The sequence below is a fragment of the Lissotriton vulgaris genome, chromosome 2_1 (assembly GCF_964263255.1).
Source record: "Lissotriton vulgaris chromosome 2_1, aLisVul1.2, whole genome shotgun sequence".
Taxonomy (NCBI): domain Eukaryota; kingdom Metazoa; phylum Chordata; class Amphibia; order Caudata; family Salamandridae; genus Lissotriton; species Lissotriton vulgaris.
The window spans coordinates 859,798,823-859,815,605 of record NC_141687.1 but is presented as its reverse complement, the minus strand read 5'-3'; the positions used below and the strand labels follow the sequence as shown (position 1 = coordinate 859,815,605).

The 16,783-nt window shown below is 51.0% G+C and overlaps 1 protein-coding gene across 2 annotated transcripts in view; it reads right to left on the bottom strand.

The window, feature by feature from the left end:
• The window catches only part of TMEM218 (transmembrane protein 218), a 48,849-nt gene that overhangs the window by 15,415 nt on the left and 16,651 nt on the right, over positions 1-16,783 (bottom strand). For both annotated transcript variants that reach the window (XM_086956344.1, XM_086956345.1), the window contains one exon: positions 1,122-1,224. In XM_086956344.1, the coding sequence (XP_086812470.1) occupies positions 1,122-1,224 (103 nt within the window). The remainder of the gene's footprint in view (positions 1-1,121; positions 1,225-16,783) is intronic.

Below are 16,783 nucleotides of genomic sequence, written 5' to 3'. Positions count from 1 at the left end.
AGAGCAGCGAAAGCTGCAGGAGGAATGAGGATAGAAGAAGCGTTGCCGCTTCATTAAGGGAAAGGCTGTGGCCATTGTGAAAGTGAAAGCACAGCATGGCGTTCTGCAAACAAGCAGCTCAAGCGGAGTGGTGGGGCGGGCACAGGGAGACAAGGGAGAGTGGTGCAGGGGAGACAAGGAGGCACAGCAGCTGCCTTCCTGCGCGCCGCTGCTCGCTACCGGGGAAAAACGCCGTGGGAGTGAACCTCTCAGAAGAAGTGGTACATGCACCTATCTTTAGCCATTTGCAGGCTTTGATTCCAAAAAGACACAAGCAAAAGCCAACCCAATGCGTGGGAGGAGTCAGATCCACTGAGTGTAAATACAAGAAGCCTTGATGAGAAGCACTTGTAGGCTGCACTAGACTCGACCTAAAAACGGGTGGTCAGATTTTATGACGACATATACACTTGGATTTGAGGAGTTCAATTTGCACTTTCTTTTCTCTTTGTGCTCGTTGTGTTGTTTTAAGCCCCAATATATATTCATTCGTCAGTAGCTGACTGAGAATTATGATTAGTTATGTAACCTTGTAGCGTTGCACTGAATGCTATGAACATTTCTTCAGTCATTAATGTTTGGTTGGTAGACTGTCCACTATATTTTTGTACTATTATAAAGGATTCAGTTCCATCAACCCCCAGCCCCCCAAAAAAATACACAATTGGTCCATCATCCAGCCCCATCACGCCTGCGCCTTTCCTTCTAGAGCTGTGCTCTTTAGCACTGCATTGACAGGCTCTCGGGGAGACCTGTCAGGGCACGCCCCATTTCCTTTAGGACACAGCAACAGTGAGAAACATTTTTGTTTCCCACTGTTGCTATGTCATAGCAGTAAATAACCAGAATTAGAATTGGGTATTTATGATAGCTGTGCTCAGTGAGAATCACAGATAATGCACAATGCGACAAAAGACAAAGCAAAATAACTTCTTAGGACTAGGGTCATAAAAGTATGAATATCTTCTAGTATTGGGTTATGTGTAAAAAAAAAAAAAAGTACATTCACCTAAACACTAGTATATATACACACATATCTGCACAGAATGCCCGTGAAAGAACGTAAAAATGCATCTCGTTACCTGAGTTTCCTTTACTGGATCTGGAGTTTGAGTGGCTCGAGGAAAAAACACCAGGGTAAGCGTGATGATAAGAGCAAGGAAAAATACTAAAATAACAGACAGTCTAAAAGGAAAATAGAAAACATTATAAATTGCAGTTTGAAATCCAAAAGTATGAGAACACAAAATAAATAATCTAAGTTCACTTTTCCAAATGCTTGTTTTCCTTACTGCAAATTTCATCAAACTGGGAACTAAATTATTTGTTAGTGCACTGTCATTTACAGACCGCACATTTTCCATTTAAATGGCCACTATATTTTGCAGACGTACAGTTTAACTGATAAAACTATATTGCACACAAATGAGAAAGTGAGGAAATCTGGTTTCAGTGAATAGTTATCATTTGTGCATCACCAACTAAAGTGCCTTGAGTTCTTTTGATCCTATTAAGGGTTAAGAAAAGGATGTTTAAGTGCCATAGTGCATACTGGAAACTTGACATTTAAAATATGAGAATATCTCTACAACAAAGAAATTAGAACTATATATGTTTGTGATAAAGCAGACTATAATTGCTGATAAAACATGAAAAAAGTAATTTGAAAACAACACTATTGGTATTAATTGTAACTTACCTGTGAGGAAGTCTTTCCTCAATATCAGTTTACCATGTGCCATAAAAGACCAATGATCAACTACCCAGCATTTGCATATGAATAAGGCCCAGGAAGGTTGAAACGTGTTATGCAGTACTGCGCCATGATCGAAATAAATAATGTTTTTAGCTTATATACCGGCAGGAGGGCTTGTACTTCTTGATGGAGGAGTTCTGTTCAGTTGCAATATATGGTGGTGATGCGAGCCCCAACCCAAGAGGTCGGGCCTTCCTCTAGCGTCATGCTTCTTCTGGAATATGTATAAATATATATGGGGGGCCGCGCTGCCCCCCACAGCCCCAGGGACCGCCCCCTCCCCAGGGCTAAACATAAAATGAATTTAGGGAGGGCCCGTACGGCCTCTCCTCAGCTCCGGGGACCACCACCTCCCGGCGGCCGAAATAAATTAATGTACGGGGGCTGGTGCAGACCCCTGGCCCTGGGGACCACCACGGCCCTGGGGACCACCACCTCCCTGAAGCGCACTTCCGCGAAAGAGGGGGCTGCGTAGCCCCCCCGTGGAGCCATTTATGGCCCTGAGGACCTCCACACCTACCCAGGGTCAGCTCCTGCTACCTACCGAGGTGTTTACCCAGGGGAGGGGGGGGGGTCAGGGGGGAGGGGGGTAACTCTTTGCTTTTGCTTGGTGGAAGCTGTTTTCAGAAGCTGCTCACCTTCTGGTCCGCTATGTATAATATAGGTAACTGCATAGTAGGAAACTGCAGATCGGTTTCCTTTGAGGTCCGATACCGGGATTAAACATGCAGGTCCTCTTTCCTATTGGCCTCCGCCGCACATTTAAGCTGCTTTCCTGTTCCGGTCAGGTACCTCACCCTCGGCTCAGGAGCAGTCACGGGGTACCGACGGACAGGTGAGGCAGTGCGTGCGGCGGTGCTCTACTTTTCAGACATCTGCGCTCAGAGTTCGATCTGGATGGCTGCTATACATCTTTTTGGCTAGAATATGGTCATGATATTGGCCATTTTTGGTGTGCAATACTTCAGAGTGGACATTCTTAAGTCTTATACAATGAATTGGAGTGGTGATAACTTTGGTTAAAGTCTCATGGTGGGCTTGTGAGTTGCTGCCTATCTTTTTATGCTCAGAATAAATGTCAAGGTTGTTAAGCTGCTGCTGGTGGAAACTATATGGGTTTTGACCTAACTAGGCATCCCATTATTATTTTTATCCACAAATTAGAACGGGGCCTCTATCCCTGAGCAGTGGCCAGGTGAGGCGAGGCTTACTCAAGATTTCTTTGGGTGAGTAAATACAACTATGAACTAAGAATTATCGCAATGATGAGTAAAATTATAAGCGACGAAACATGTGGCGCAATGTATTTGTGGGTCTGTGATTTACCCCTTTTTAGGTCTCGCCTGTCGATGCGCATGCGCATCGAGCAAGCGAGAGTATTGCGACTTATCCACTCTTTATCCACACTGCAAGGAATCGTGGCGATTCCTTGCAGTGCCCGTGACTTTTAAGGTCAATGCGCATGCGCATTGAGCTTATGCGCATGCGCATTGACCTTAAAAGCGCGTGCGCGTGCACGTCCGTCTTTGTTTACCCGCTCCGCCCCCTCCCCTTCCCGCCGTGTCGCATTTCTCCTCCCCCTCCCCTCTCTTCCTTCCGTCTAACGCCGTCTAACTTCCTTCCGCGTAACACCGCCGCCCGCCGCGAGCCATGCTCATCTACCGGGCTGCAGGCACACTGATCCTGCCAGTCATTCCCACAGGCCGGTCGCAGCTCCCTCGGTGCCGCTCGTCCTCCAGCTGCAGAGCACAGCGTCACAGGCGCTGACCGGCTCCACAGAGTGCCCGCCTGCACAGGAGCAGCTCACAGCCAGCGGCCTCCCACATCCTCTGCAGGGCGGTCCTTGCCGCTTCCATCTAGGCCGCGGGACAACGCCTGCTTCACATGTACGGTGGCAAGCCTATTTTGTGTGCTCAATCCCCTACGAAGCACAGGTCAGCTTCTCTAAATTCTAATTATTTTGTTTACCGCAGCATATTGCTGTTCATTAGGTGGCAGCCAAAGGAGCTTGCCTAGAGCGCAGCCATCTTCGCGCAAGGCTAGCTCCATCCCTCTGTGTCCGCATATTTACAATAAAATACAAAATAGCCCTTCCCTGCCCTCCGTTTGGTTTCAGCCCTTCCCTGCCCTCAGTGTTGCTTCAGCGCTTCCCTGCCCTCCCTGTTGCTTCCGCCCTTCCCTGCCCTCCCTGTTTCCGCTCTTCCCTGCCCTCCCTGTTGCTTCCGCCCTTCCCTGCCCTCCCTGTTGCTTCTGCCCTTCCCTACCCTCCCTGTACACTGATCCTGCCAGTCATTCCCACAGGCCGGTCGCAGCTCCCTCGGTGCCGCCCGTCCTCCAGCTGCAGAGCACAGCGTCACAGGCGCTGACCGGCTCCACAGAGTGCCCGCCTGCACAGGAGCAGCTCACAGCCAGCGGCCTCCCACATCCTCTGCAGGGCGGTCCTTGCCGCTTCCATCTAGGCCGCGGGACAACGCCTGCTTCACATGTACGGTGGCAAGCCTATTTTGTGTGCTCAATCCCCTACGAAGCACAGGTCAGCTTCTCTAAATTCTAATTATTTTGTTTACCGCAGCATATTGCTGTTCATTAGGTGGCAGCCAAAGGAGCTTGCCTAGAGCGCAGCCATCTTCGCGCAAGGCTAGCTCCATCCCTCTGTGTCCGCATATTTACAATAAAATACAAAATAGCCCTTCCCTGCCCTCCGTTTTGTTTCAGCCCTTCCCTGCCCTCAGTGTTGCTTCAGCGCTTCCCTGCCCTCCCTGTTGCTTCCGCCCTTCCCTGCCCTCCCTGTTTCCGCTCTTCCCTGCCCTCCCTGTTGCTTCCGCCCTTCCCTGCCCTCCCTGTTGCTTCTGCCCTTCCCTACCCTCCCTGTTGCTTCCGCCCTTCCCTGCCCTCCCTGTTGCTTCCGCCCTTCCCTGCCCTCTGTGCTGCTTCCGCCCCTCCGTGCTGCTTCCGCCCTTCCCTGCCCTCCGTGCTGCTTCCGCACTCCCCCTCACTCACCCTCAACCCCTCACCCTCACTCAACCTCAACCCCTCACCCTCAACCCCTCACTCACCCTCAACCCCTCACCCTCACTCATCCTCACTCACCCTCAACCCCTCATCCTCACTCACCCTCAACCCCTCACCCTCACTCACCCTCAACCCCTCACCCTCATCAACCCCTCACTCACCCTCACTCACTCTCACCCTCACCCTCACCCTCACCCTCACCCTCACTCTCACCCTCACTCACCCTCACTCACCCTCACTCTCACCCTCACTCTCACCCTCACTCTCACCCTCACTCACCCTCACTCTCACCCACTCTCACCCTCACTCTCACCCTCACTCTCACCCTCACTCTCACCCTCACTCTCACCCTCACTCTCACCCTCACTCTCACTCTCACCCTCACTCTCACCCTCACTCTCACCCTCACTCTCACCCTCACTCTCACCCTCACTCTCACCCTCACTCTCACCCTCACTCTCACCCTCACTCTCACTCACCCTCACTCTCACTCACTCACCCTCACCCTCACTCACCCTCACCCACCCTCACCCTCACTCACTCACCCTCACTCACTCACACTCACCCACCCTCACTCACCCTCACCCTCACTCACCTTCACCCTCACTCACCTTCACCCTCACTCACCCTCAACCCCTCACCCTCACTCACCCTCAACCCCTCACCCTCCCTCACCCTCAACCCCTCACCCTCAATCCCTCACCCACACTCACCCCCACTCACACTCACTCACCCACCCTCACCCTCAACCCCTCACCCTCACTCACCCTCAACCCCTCACCCACCCTCAACCCCTCACCCTCACTCACCCTCAACCCCTCACCCTCTCACTCACCCTCACCCTCAACCCCTCAGCCTCACCCTCACTCACCCCCTCACCCTCACTCACCCTCAACCTCATGCTAAAGATTTACAAAAAAACCCATAAACAATTCTAAAAGCACTAACTCTAATGCTGCGAGACCTATTGCATTTCTAATGCTTGTTTGTTTTGTTTTGCATTTGTGTATTTCTTTTAGGAAAGAATCCTTTTTCTTGAACACACATCCTCCTTATGAAAATTCTGCGTATGGTAGGATGTATTGTATCATGTGCTTGCTAATTTCTTTTTTTCACATTGGTGTATTTAGCTTTTTGCAGTAGTGTATCTATGGTCCTGACGAAAGCCAGGTAGGTCATTCTTTCCTAAGGCTGAAACATGTTGACCGATCACAACTTCTAGATGACAGTTATAATTTGAAACTGTCTAACACTCTGTTTTTAACATTTACACCATGATACTTCCCCAATAAAAAAATTCCTTATATAATGGTAGCCAATTTTAGATTGCACTTTTGATTAAGTTTCACAATTTCTCACTGCAATTTACATCCCACACCACAGATAATACATCTTCCTTGGTATGATACATCACTGGTGGTTCCTTGGGTTTGGAGTAACACACGATACCAACAAGTGTGTGGCTCTTTAGCCGGACCACTATCTCAGTAATCCCAGATGATGAGGCTCTGCCATTGGGTGGGCTGATGGGATTCATTTTTCTCTATATGCAAACACACTTTGGTTAGACACAGAGCATGCTATTTTTTTCGCCCATGTTGAAAGATAGACTAGTTACACTTTTTTGTTGTTTAGCTTACACCAAGCAACAGCAAACATAATGCAACTTTCTGCAAGCCGGAGCTGTCAAACAGCTCCAGCTTGAAGAAAGAAGAAGTTTCATCCGTTTCCCTGCACGCAAATATGCATGCAGGGAACAGATGAAAACATTTCCTCAGACGGACAGGGAGCGGCATTTTAGAAGCTCCCTGTCTGTCAGAGCAATGCAAGCTCTCGCAGGAGGCATGGAGCCGGTTGGGTCAGCGGGGGCTTTGAGGTTTCCCTTCGCAGTACCATTGCACACAGGGTGCCCTGGGACCCCCAGGTGACCTGGCTGGGCCCCGGAGAGGGGGTGTTTCGCTGCACCCTCCCCCATTTGTTTATGGCCAGGCCCATGGAGAATGGCCAGGATCGGGGAATGGGGTCCACAGTGACAAAATCGACACAGAGAGGGGGCCTGCGTGTCGCCACCCCACCCTATTAAAAATGTAAAAAGCAGAGGTCTATTCTAACCAGAGACACAGAATTGAATCCAGATTGGAGCAGTGGAAAATAGTTAGAAGCGTAATAGAGGCCCCTGCAGCCCCTTTCGCGCAGCAGCATTTTAAACCCCTTTAAAAAGCACACACTTCACATCTCAGCGGGTAACCTACTCATGCACCCACTCATAGACCCACTCAGACTCACAGACCCACTCACATATCCACTGATTCACACAACCACTCACAGAGCCACTCACCTACCCACTCAGACTAACGCACACACCCACGCAGACTCATGCACCCACTCACAGACCATTAAAAAAAATCTTAGAAATTGACTTTAAATAAAAAACCAAAGGTTACCAGGGAAATTATAGTTTGGAAATAAGAGTTCTTTTTAAAAAAACACAGAAATTGCCTGAAAAAAGGTTACAGGCACATTATTGTTTGCCTCACATTTCACTCGTACAAAACCAGAGAAATTCAGCAGTTATAATTATCTGTGCTAACGATACCTTATGCCCCTACAATGCACTGCTTATGACCTCACATATTACATCACTCATGACAAGGTTAGTGACATCTCGAGGCCCTCCTCCACCCGCAGGCTCCCACCTGCCCCTCATCCCTGGTGGTCTAATGGTAGACTGCCTGGATTGCCCTTCTTTCTCGCTTTCTGCTTTTCTCTGCCAGCCGCTGTGACCCCCATTGCTCTACCCCCTTCCAGAGACGCGCCCCACATTTCCTGCCTCCTACCTGTCCAGCCCTCCCACACACTACTTAATAGCGGCCGCTGCTCGGCTGCATACAGAGGCGGCGCCGAAGGCAAGCCCGTCTGCACCCGTCCACGCCTAGCGCAAGGGACCTTGGTTCTTGGACCTTCTGTCGATAAGACGCCAGCACCTTCCTCGCCCTTAACACAGGACGTCACACCGCATGCCATCTTGCCTCACAAAAGGACACCCAAGGACCCTTCTCCTGCCGGAACTGCAGCTGCACCCTCTGCTAACCCAACCCACCTGCTCCTCTTGCCACCCAGCCGACCAACAGCGCGCCTGACCGGCTCACCTGCATCCTCCTCAACACGCACTTCCTTCACCAACAAGCCACAAAAATCTGAGACCTCCTCAACCGGCATCGCCTTCTTCACAGAAATCTGGACCTGCTCTGGTCCGGACATCACCACTGGCATCCTAGACAGCTACAAAATCACCCGCAAGGACCGCGCTGACCGACCAGGAGGAGGCATCACCATCGTCTACAAGAACACGACCCGTCTGACCACTCACTCGAACGACCAAATGACAACCATGGAACACCTCCATTTCCAGATCATCCGTAACACCACCCTCCAAAGCACCCTCGTCTACAGGCCTCCTGGCCCCCGCCCGCCCTTCACCGAAGCCATCATAGACCTCATCGCACCCCAGGCTCTCGCATCCACCGATTACATCCTTCTCTGTGACCTCAACTTCCTAATCTGGACAAGACTGAGTTGGTCCTGACTGGCCCTTCCATCTCCCCTTGGTCGGCCGCCTTCTGGCCTTCCACCTTTGGCCCTCCACCCGTACCTGCAGCTTCTTGAAAGACCTTGGGCATCAAAGTCAGTCGGGACCTCTCTATGCATGCCCAGATTAGCTCAGTTGTCTCTTCCTGTTCCCTTTCCCTCCGGGTCATCCGGAAAGTGTCCCGTTTCTTTTCTCCCGATGCCCTTAAACTTATTATTTTGGCCACGATTCTTTCCCGTCTGGATTACGAGAACAGCCTTTACGTGGGCATTCCGGCCTACGAACTACACCGGCTTCAGGCTATCCAGAATCAGGCCGCCCGGCTTATCCACCACCTTCCCAAATCCCATCACATTACTCCTGTTTTGAAATCCCTTCACTGGCTTCCCGTCTGCCAGAGATCCCTTTTCAAGATGGGCTGCTTGGCCTTCATGGCTCGTGCTCGTACCGCTCCGGCTTTCATCAACTCCCTCATTTGTCCCTACACCCTCAACCATGCCCTCCGCTCTTCCAATCAGTTTCTTCTCAATATCCCGCGCTTCCGTAGATCTAAAACTGGAGGCACTAGATTCTCGGTATTAGCCCCGCGCTTCTGGAACAGCCTTCCTTTGTGCATCAGATCTACTCCAGTTTATTTACAATTTCGTAAGGCCCTTAAGACATTCCTGTTCTCTCAAGCGTACTCTGGCTGATGTCTTCTTGGCAGAATTCCCTCCCCCTCAGTCCTCTACTTTAGCGCCAGGAAGCCGCTTGGTCGCAGTGCGCTTTATCAAGTATCATTCAACTTTTGTCTTCGCCACTTCCACTGCACCCCCTGTCCTAGCAGGGAACAAGGCTGACACCAACACCCCAGCACTCCATCTCCACCGAAGGATCTCAAACTGTGCAAACACTGGCAGCACACAAGAAGGAACCAGGCAAACAACACTCCAAGAAAGCAGACTGGTTCACTCCCACCCTTCACGAGTCCAGACGGACCTGCGAATAACAAAACCCCAGAAACCCATGTAACCTTCAAAAACTAACGTCAATGCTTACCACCTCCTCTGAGAAACTACAAAGAAAACAGCCCTCCAAGACAGAATCAATGCTAGCACACACATCAGGAAAGTACTCTTTTCCATCCTCAAGGAGTTTATTAGGCCCTACACAGCGAGACCACAGACATCCCACCCTCCCAAGTCCTCTGCAACAAACTCGGCACCTTCTTCCACCACAAGATCACCCTAATCTACAACAGCTTCGACACCCAAGACCCTGCCACAACACTAGTCACCACCGCACGCAGGCACGCCACATCCTAACTGAGCCTGCTCAACTGGACTCCGCTTTCCACAGACAACACACTCAATGCCATGAAGAGCATCCACTCCGGAGAACCATCGGACCCTTGCCAGTACCACACCTTCCATAGAACATGCACCTCCATCGACACAGAGCTTTGCCGCACCATCAACTGCCTCATCTAAACTACCACCTTCCCTGACGACTGGAAACATTCAGAGATCAACCGCCTGATGAAGAAGCCTTCCATCGACCTGACAGACCTCAAGGACTTGGGACCCATCTCCCTCCTACCCTTCCCAGCCAAGGTTATCGAGATGGCCATCACCGCTCACTCCGAGTTCATCGAAGAGAACCATATCCTGGACATCTCTGTATCCAGCTTCCAAAGTAACCACAGCACTAAGACAGCACTTCTTGCCGGCACCGACGACATCTGCTCCCTCCTCGACCCTGGTAAAACTGCAGCCCTCAATCGACTGGAACTCTCGGCCGCATTAGATACCGTCTGCCACCGCACCCCAATAACGAGATTCCACGACACAGGCATCCGCACAAAGGCCCTGGACTGGATCCACTCCTTCCTTACTGGCCGAACACAGAGTTAGACTCCCTCCATTCCTCTCAGAGCCTACAGAGATAAGCTGTGGAGTGCACCAGAGATCCTCCCCGAGCCCCACCTTCTTCAATGTCTAAATGACACTCATCACGGCCATCGCCAGAAACCACGGACTCAACATTGTCGCCTAGGACACCCAGTTGATACTCTCCCTCACCAACAAACCCAAAGCCAGCAAAACCAGCTTACACAGCGGGATGAAGGCCATTGCCACTTGGATGAAAGATAGCTGCCTCATGCTCAACTTGGACAAAACTAAAGTACTCATCCTGGGACCAACTCCCTCCGTCTGGGACGACTCCTGGTGGTCCGCCGCACTGGGAACACCTCCCACCACCATGGACCACGCACGTAACCTCTGCATCATACTGGACTCCTTGCTCACAATGAACCACCAGATCAACGCAGTATGTTCATCCTGCTTCCCCGCCCCTCGCCCGCTTCAAAAGACATTTAGATGGACCCCCACAGAATAAAGAGACGGTCACCCATGCACTCATCAGCAGCAGACTTGACGAACGAGTTACCTTCTGTAACGATGTATCTGGTAGAGACATAGTCTAGCCTCAGATTCCTTGACTTAGAATATCCCCAGGCGTCAGACTGGATCTGGAAAACTCTCCGCAGCAGCACCTCAGCGCGCTGGGGGCAGTGCCGCACGGCTTCGCCCCGACGCAGTCAGTGGAGCCACATATTCCCAAAGCCCCCCCACCCCGGCACGCTGACGTCAGTTTTCGGCTGAGAAACTTTTCCGCGCCACAACGTGGAGCAAACACCAAAAAACTGTTAAAATATGGAACAGTGTGCGAAAATGATGAAAGGACATGGAATGGTGAAAAACAGCACCATAAAGGAAAGTGCAAGGCACTGTATATTGCAAACTAGTAAAAGGAAAGAGCAAACACCGCTCTGAGAAGCAACCCCGCAAAAATGAAGGCGAGCCACCCATTGACGTAATGAAGATGTAAACAACATCATGGCAGATGACAAAGTCCGCAACGGATAACTCTGAAAGACAACAAGTCCAGAACACAGAAGCCAGGACAATAGACCAGAAGACGTCACCAGAAAGAGACGTGATATCCCCAATAAGATACCTATAAAATGTGGCAGAGCCAATAGACTTCTAACCAATGGAGCACAGGGGTGGTAAGAGACCCTAAGGCAGAGGTCTTCAATCTGTGGGGCGCGACCCCCAGGGGGGGTCCTGGAGTCCTTGGAAGGGGGTCGCAGATACTGTCAGAGTGCAGTTCCTGGCTTGGGGATAATCGAGGGTGCTCACTCTGGAGGCCTAATTCACACCGAGGTGTGAAAAACATCAAAGCCTCATTAACAAGTAAAATGTCTTTTAAAGACATGTCAAGTACTCGGGTGTGGTGGTGTGGCTGTGTGTGTGTGTCCCTGAAGCCGTTTCGAGCTGGGGGAGGAGGGGAAGTTGGGGGGGGGGGGCAAGCTGTAGTGTAGCCCTTTGAGGTCAATGGATATTGCGCGCCTGGAGCTGTGGGTCCCGTGACACGTTCCCTGCCCCCAGCAGGGAGGTACAGAGATGCCCTCCCATGATCGGGAAAGAAGGAAGAAGACGCAGAGGGATACTGAATGGAAGGATGAAAGGGTGGATGGATGAAGGATGGATGTATGGATGAAAGGGTGGATGGGTGAAGGATAGATGGAAGGATGAAAGGGTGGAAGGATGAAAGGGTGGAAGGATGAAAGGGTGGAAGGATGAAAGGGTGGATGGATTAAAGGTTGCATGGATGAATGATGCATGGATGGATGTGTGAAAAGGTGGGGGGATGAATGATGGGTGGATGGATGAAAGGGTGGATGGATGAAGGATGGATGTATGGATGGGAGGATGAAAGGGTGGATGGACAAAAGGTTGCATGGATGAATGATGGATGGATGTGTGAAAAGGTGGGTGGATGAATGATGGGTGGATGGATGGAAGGAAGGGTGGATGGGTAAAGGATGGATGAATGGATGGAAAGATGAAAGGGTGGATGGATGGATGGAAGGTTGAAAGGATGGATGGATGTGTGAAAGTGTGAGTGGATGAATGATGGATGGATGTGATGAGGTCTAACAGGCGCATTTATGGTTGTCAAAAGATGATGATGATGAGTACCAGTTTCTAGAAACTTTTGTCGGAAGGGGGTCCTTACCCCTAAAAAGGTTTTACAAGGGGGTCTCGGCATCAAAAAGTTTGAAGACCTCTGCCCTAAGGCTATAAAAAAAGGGGAGAGCGAGGGGTGGGAAAAAAACACAAATAAAACCCACACTCTACAACCCAGAGTGTAGGGTTGGAAAGGATACATGACACATGAGCATACCGTCCAATTACAAGCCTGGGCGGAGAGCGAGGGGTGGGAAAAAAACAAAATAAAACTCACACTCTACAACCCAGAGAGTAGGGTTGGAAAGGATACACGACATGAGCATACCGTCCAATTACAAGCCTGGGCGGAGTAGAACTATGAAAACCGAATAATGTATCAGCATCCTGTGTTGAGGTGAAGTGAAAGCATCACCCTGCAGAAGGATCAAGCCATCCGGAGGGAGGCAAGCGCAGAAAGCCCGACCTGAAAAGGTTCTCGCAGAACGGGGAGGACGGGCAGGCATTAAGGTATCTCCAGCTAGACTATGTCTCTACCAGATACTTTGTTACCGAAAGTAAATAACTCGTTCATCTGATAGAGACGTCTAGCCACAGATTCCTTAACTTAGAATAGATACCAAAGCCATACCCATAGAGGAGGTGGATCTGCGACTAAACCCCAATAAGTTGCTGAGGCAACATAGCCATCAACAAGGGGACGACCAACGTTGGGGACCGCAACCAGCGCAGCCACACCAGACTATGAAGCTCAGAAAGAGCGAAAAATATTGGGAGGCAAAAAGGTACCACAAGTCGTCAAGCAACGGGCATGAAATACCCTAGATGCATGTATACTGGGTGAGAGAAAGAAAAAAAACATACGCTAGATAGGTCTGTGTAAAAGGAAAAGTTCATGACTTCGCAAGAAGTGGAACTGAACCCAGGGACTGATGGATCCGCAGCATTGGATGTGCTGACCGTAAATAAAACCCAGAGGGAAGACAACTGGTACGACAGAATCAACACACCAGTCCAGTATGCACAACAGTGGAAAAAACACAGTTGAATCCTGTACCAGCCAAAGACGTAGGACAGTATTGGCAGGATGCCGATCCATGAACATAAAGTGCCAGTAGTAGTAGTAGTAGTAGTAGTAGAAATAGAAGACACGCCCTTGGAGAGTCACTAGGTTATGAGGCATGTGAAAGGGCTGACGGCAACCATCAGAAGCACCCAAAACGGGACTACAGTAAGAATGATTGTCAAGTGGAAGACTAGACGAAACAGAAGCATACCGTGCGGACGGTAGAACCACATGAAGTAGAATAAGAACCTTCCTGTGGGTTACGTGAGCAGCCCAGATGCGAGAGACACAATAGCAAGAAGGCAACCGGCAAAAAGGGGCACCAAGCAAGCTGGACATCCACATAAGCGCACTTAGGCGATCTGACCGGGTCAATGACCACGAACACCGAATTTAGGAACGTTGACAGCACGTTTGCTGTGTAACAGCACTGCAGATACAGACACAAAGAAAAATGCCCAAAAATTAAGCCTTACACAGAGGACGCGAAAAGTTCCAATAGTCATGATGAAGCAGAACTGTACAGAACAATGTCCAGACTAGTAAGCCACATTAGCCCTTCACCCGGGAGGAGCATTGGTCCCCCACAAGATAGAGGAGGAGACAGAGGTAGACACAACAGCCGGAAACAGTCAGAACCAATCGAATGGTCCACAGACTCAAGAAGAGAGTACCCTAAAGAGAACACTCCCCTTGAGAGTGGTACAGCAGGAATCCAAGCAGAAGTGTGTACAACCGGTGCGGAAAGCAGCAGGGAAACGTGTAAAAATTCCTTTTGGGAAAGTGCCCCGAAAACTAGGGCACAAGGCAAGGTACAGTAGAGAGGTACAGGGCGAACTCACCACCTTAAAAGACAAGCCCAGTAAGGGCTAAAGAGCGAAAATTTTATTTACCCCAGCCCTTAAAGGGGAGGGGAGAACCAGCACCACAGAAGTGGAAGAATCAACGCAAACACCCTATGATACAATCATACCAGGGTGCATTCCCAGGTTGCACCAACACTAAGAAGCGTACCACCCAATGGATGTATCTTGGCGCAAAAAGAGAATAGGGCGTCAGTGGTGAGAACTGCGCCTGGACTGGACAGAACAAGGCCCTAAGATAGTGACTGGCAAAAGAAGAGCAGCTATCAGGGGCAAGAGGATCACAGGGACGCAGAAAAATGTGCCCGCGAATACACGCGAGGCCGAAGCCATACGGTAAGGAACCCATACCGAGGCAGTGAAGGATTACCAAAACAACACTGCACCGAAGGTGCAATGGAGGGATGCTAACGTTCGGATATTAGAACGGCATAAAAAAAAAGAAGGCCACAGGAAGACTGTGGCGAAAAACTCCAAAGGAGCGTACCAAGGCTAAGGGAGTCACTGAAAAGCCTATGAATACCCCACATAGGGTAAATGTCAACCCCTGCTAGGGGGCGTCTGCTTGGGAAAAGCACGCATTCAGAGGACTGAAAGGAAAGACAGAACCAGTTGTCCGGCTGCACGTAAAGAATACTGAGATTGAGGAACCACCGCCGCCCTACACTATCAGTGGGCTATGCACGAAATCAGACCAACAATGCAACATCGCCTATGCAGAATAAAAGAATACTGATAAGGCAAAACGTGCGTGCCGCAAGAGTCACAGTAGCCCTGACATAAGGCGGGAGACCGCTGAATCTGCATGGCTATCAAAAAGACACACGCCATTGAAAGGCAGATTCCTAAGAGCATCCAAAACATTGTCCGGGAAACGACTGTCGCGCAGCCAAGCATGGCTGCGCAAAGCCACTGACGGAGCAAGTCAGTGGCATCAAGAGAAGAGCGGAGGAAGAATTGCGCCATTTCCCTGCCATCATGCAGAAGGTGGATTAATTCCACCCGCGGGCCTTCTGAAATTGCAGGTAGAAGAGCGTTAACCAAGTCCCGAAGAGGATGCACGTGTGAACACGCAAGCTGTATTCAAGGCGCGGACGCCAGCACTGGCAGAGGGGAAAAGCTGGCGCCCACATGCGTCTAACAACCTAGTGTCCCTGGTATGAGGCAACAGAGGCAGGGCGGAGGAAGACTAAGTCGAAGGCTGCCGGAACAACTAGGCCCTGAGCCCTAGGGTGAAGGAACAGACAGAGCGGATCATTAGGGGCAGGAAGGTGTTGACAAGCTATGGCCCGATCAACAGGGTCACCCGAGGAAGGCCTTGCCCATGTGCCCAGCATGATGTTAAACAAGGATGCCCCAAGGGGCAGCAAAGGCTCTACTTCAACCGGCTCCATATGGAGAAGATCCAACAAAGGATCAGAAGGCAGAGAAACCACGGGGCTGAAAACATAGAATAGCAACCGCCCTGTCAATAGCCCGTGTGTAGGCAGCACTAGCCTCAGTTGCCATGCAGGGAGGTGACAAAAACCCATCCGTAGGTGATGGCTGAAGACTAACCCCTCTACTAGATCACAACAGTGGAGGAGCCGGGGGCTGATCCGGAGTGCACACCACACAAGGTACCTGCACCATTGGCCGAAACTGCCGCAGATCAGGGGAGCCCAGATGAGTGTCAGCGTGTGGCATAAGAGGTGGCGTAGGTGCCAGCACCGGCATCGACCGACGCCACGTGGGAGTCGCATCGACGTCCGAGGAGTGGGGTGGAATATCAACCTCTTGAAATAGAAGAGACGTGGACGTCGAGTCGACTGGACATTGACTACCTCCAAGGGGGACTCGGGCTGGGCGCCGTCCGCCGTCGACCCCACTGCAACATGTGGGGAACAGGGTGTCGAGCCCAACGCCACCTCAGACGTCGACGCAGGGAGCCGCTCAGAGCTATGAGGAGACTGACGGCGTGGGCTAGACGAACACCTGGGAGGACCCACTGGGCCATGTCCCGTCGGTGTCGAATCAGCTCCGGAACTGGAGTCGATGCACACCGCCGGAGCAGAAGACGAATAAGCCGGCGAAGACCCAACATGAGTGCCTTCAACCTCTATGGGACATGAAGTCGCACCAGGAAGAGGGGGTGAACCAAAATAGGAGCGGAGTGCTACAGAATAATCCTCTATTTGTGCTTGTGTCGCTCCTGCACCCAGAAAGGGGAGGGGGGTATGGAGGAGACGACCGCCGGACGCCTGTTCCCCGAAGGGAGCGAGTCACGGGTAGGGGAGGAAGACCTCCTGGACTAATGTTTGTGTTTACCCTCCAAACGACGTCTGCGGGAACGACCTCGGGACTGGGCTCAATCCTGAGAGGGAGAGGGGAGACCCGAAGGTGCAGGACCGGACAGCCGTGCGGCCAGCAGTTTCATCCACCGCTCCTGTAAGGACTTTGGTT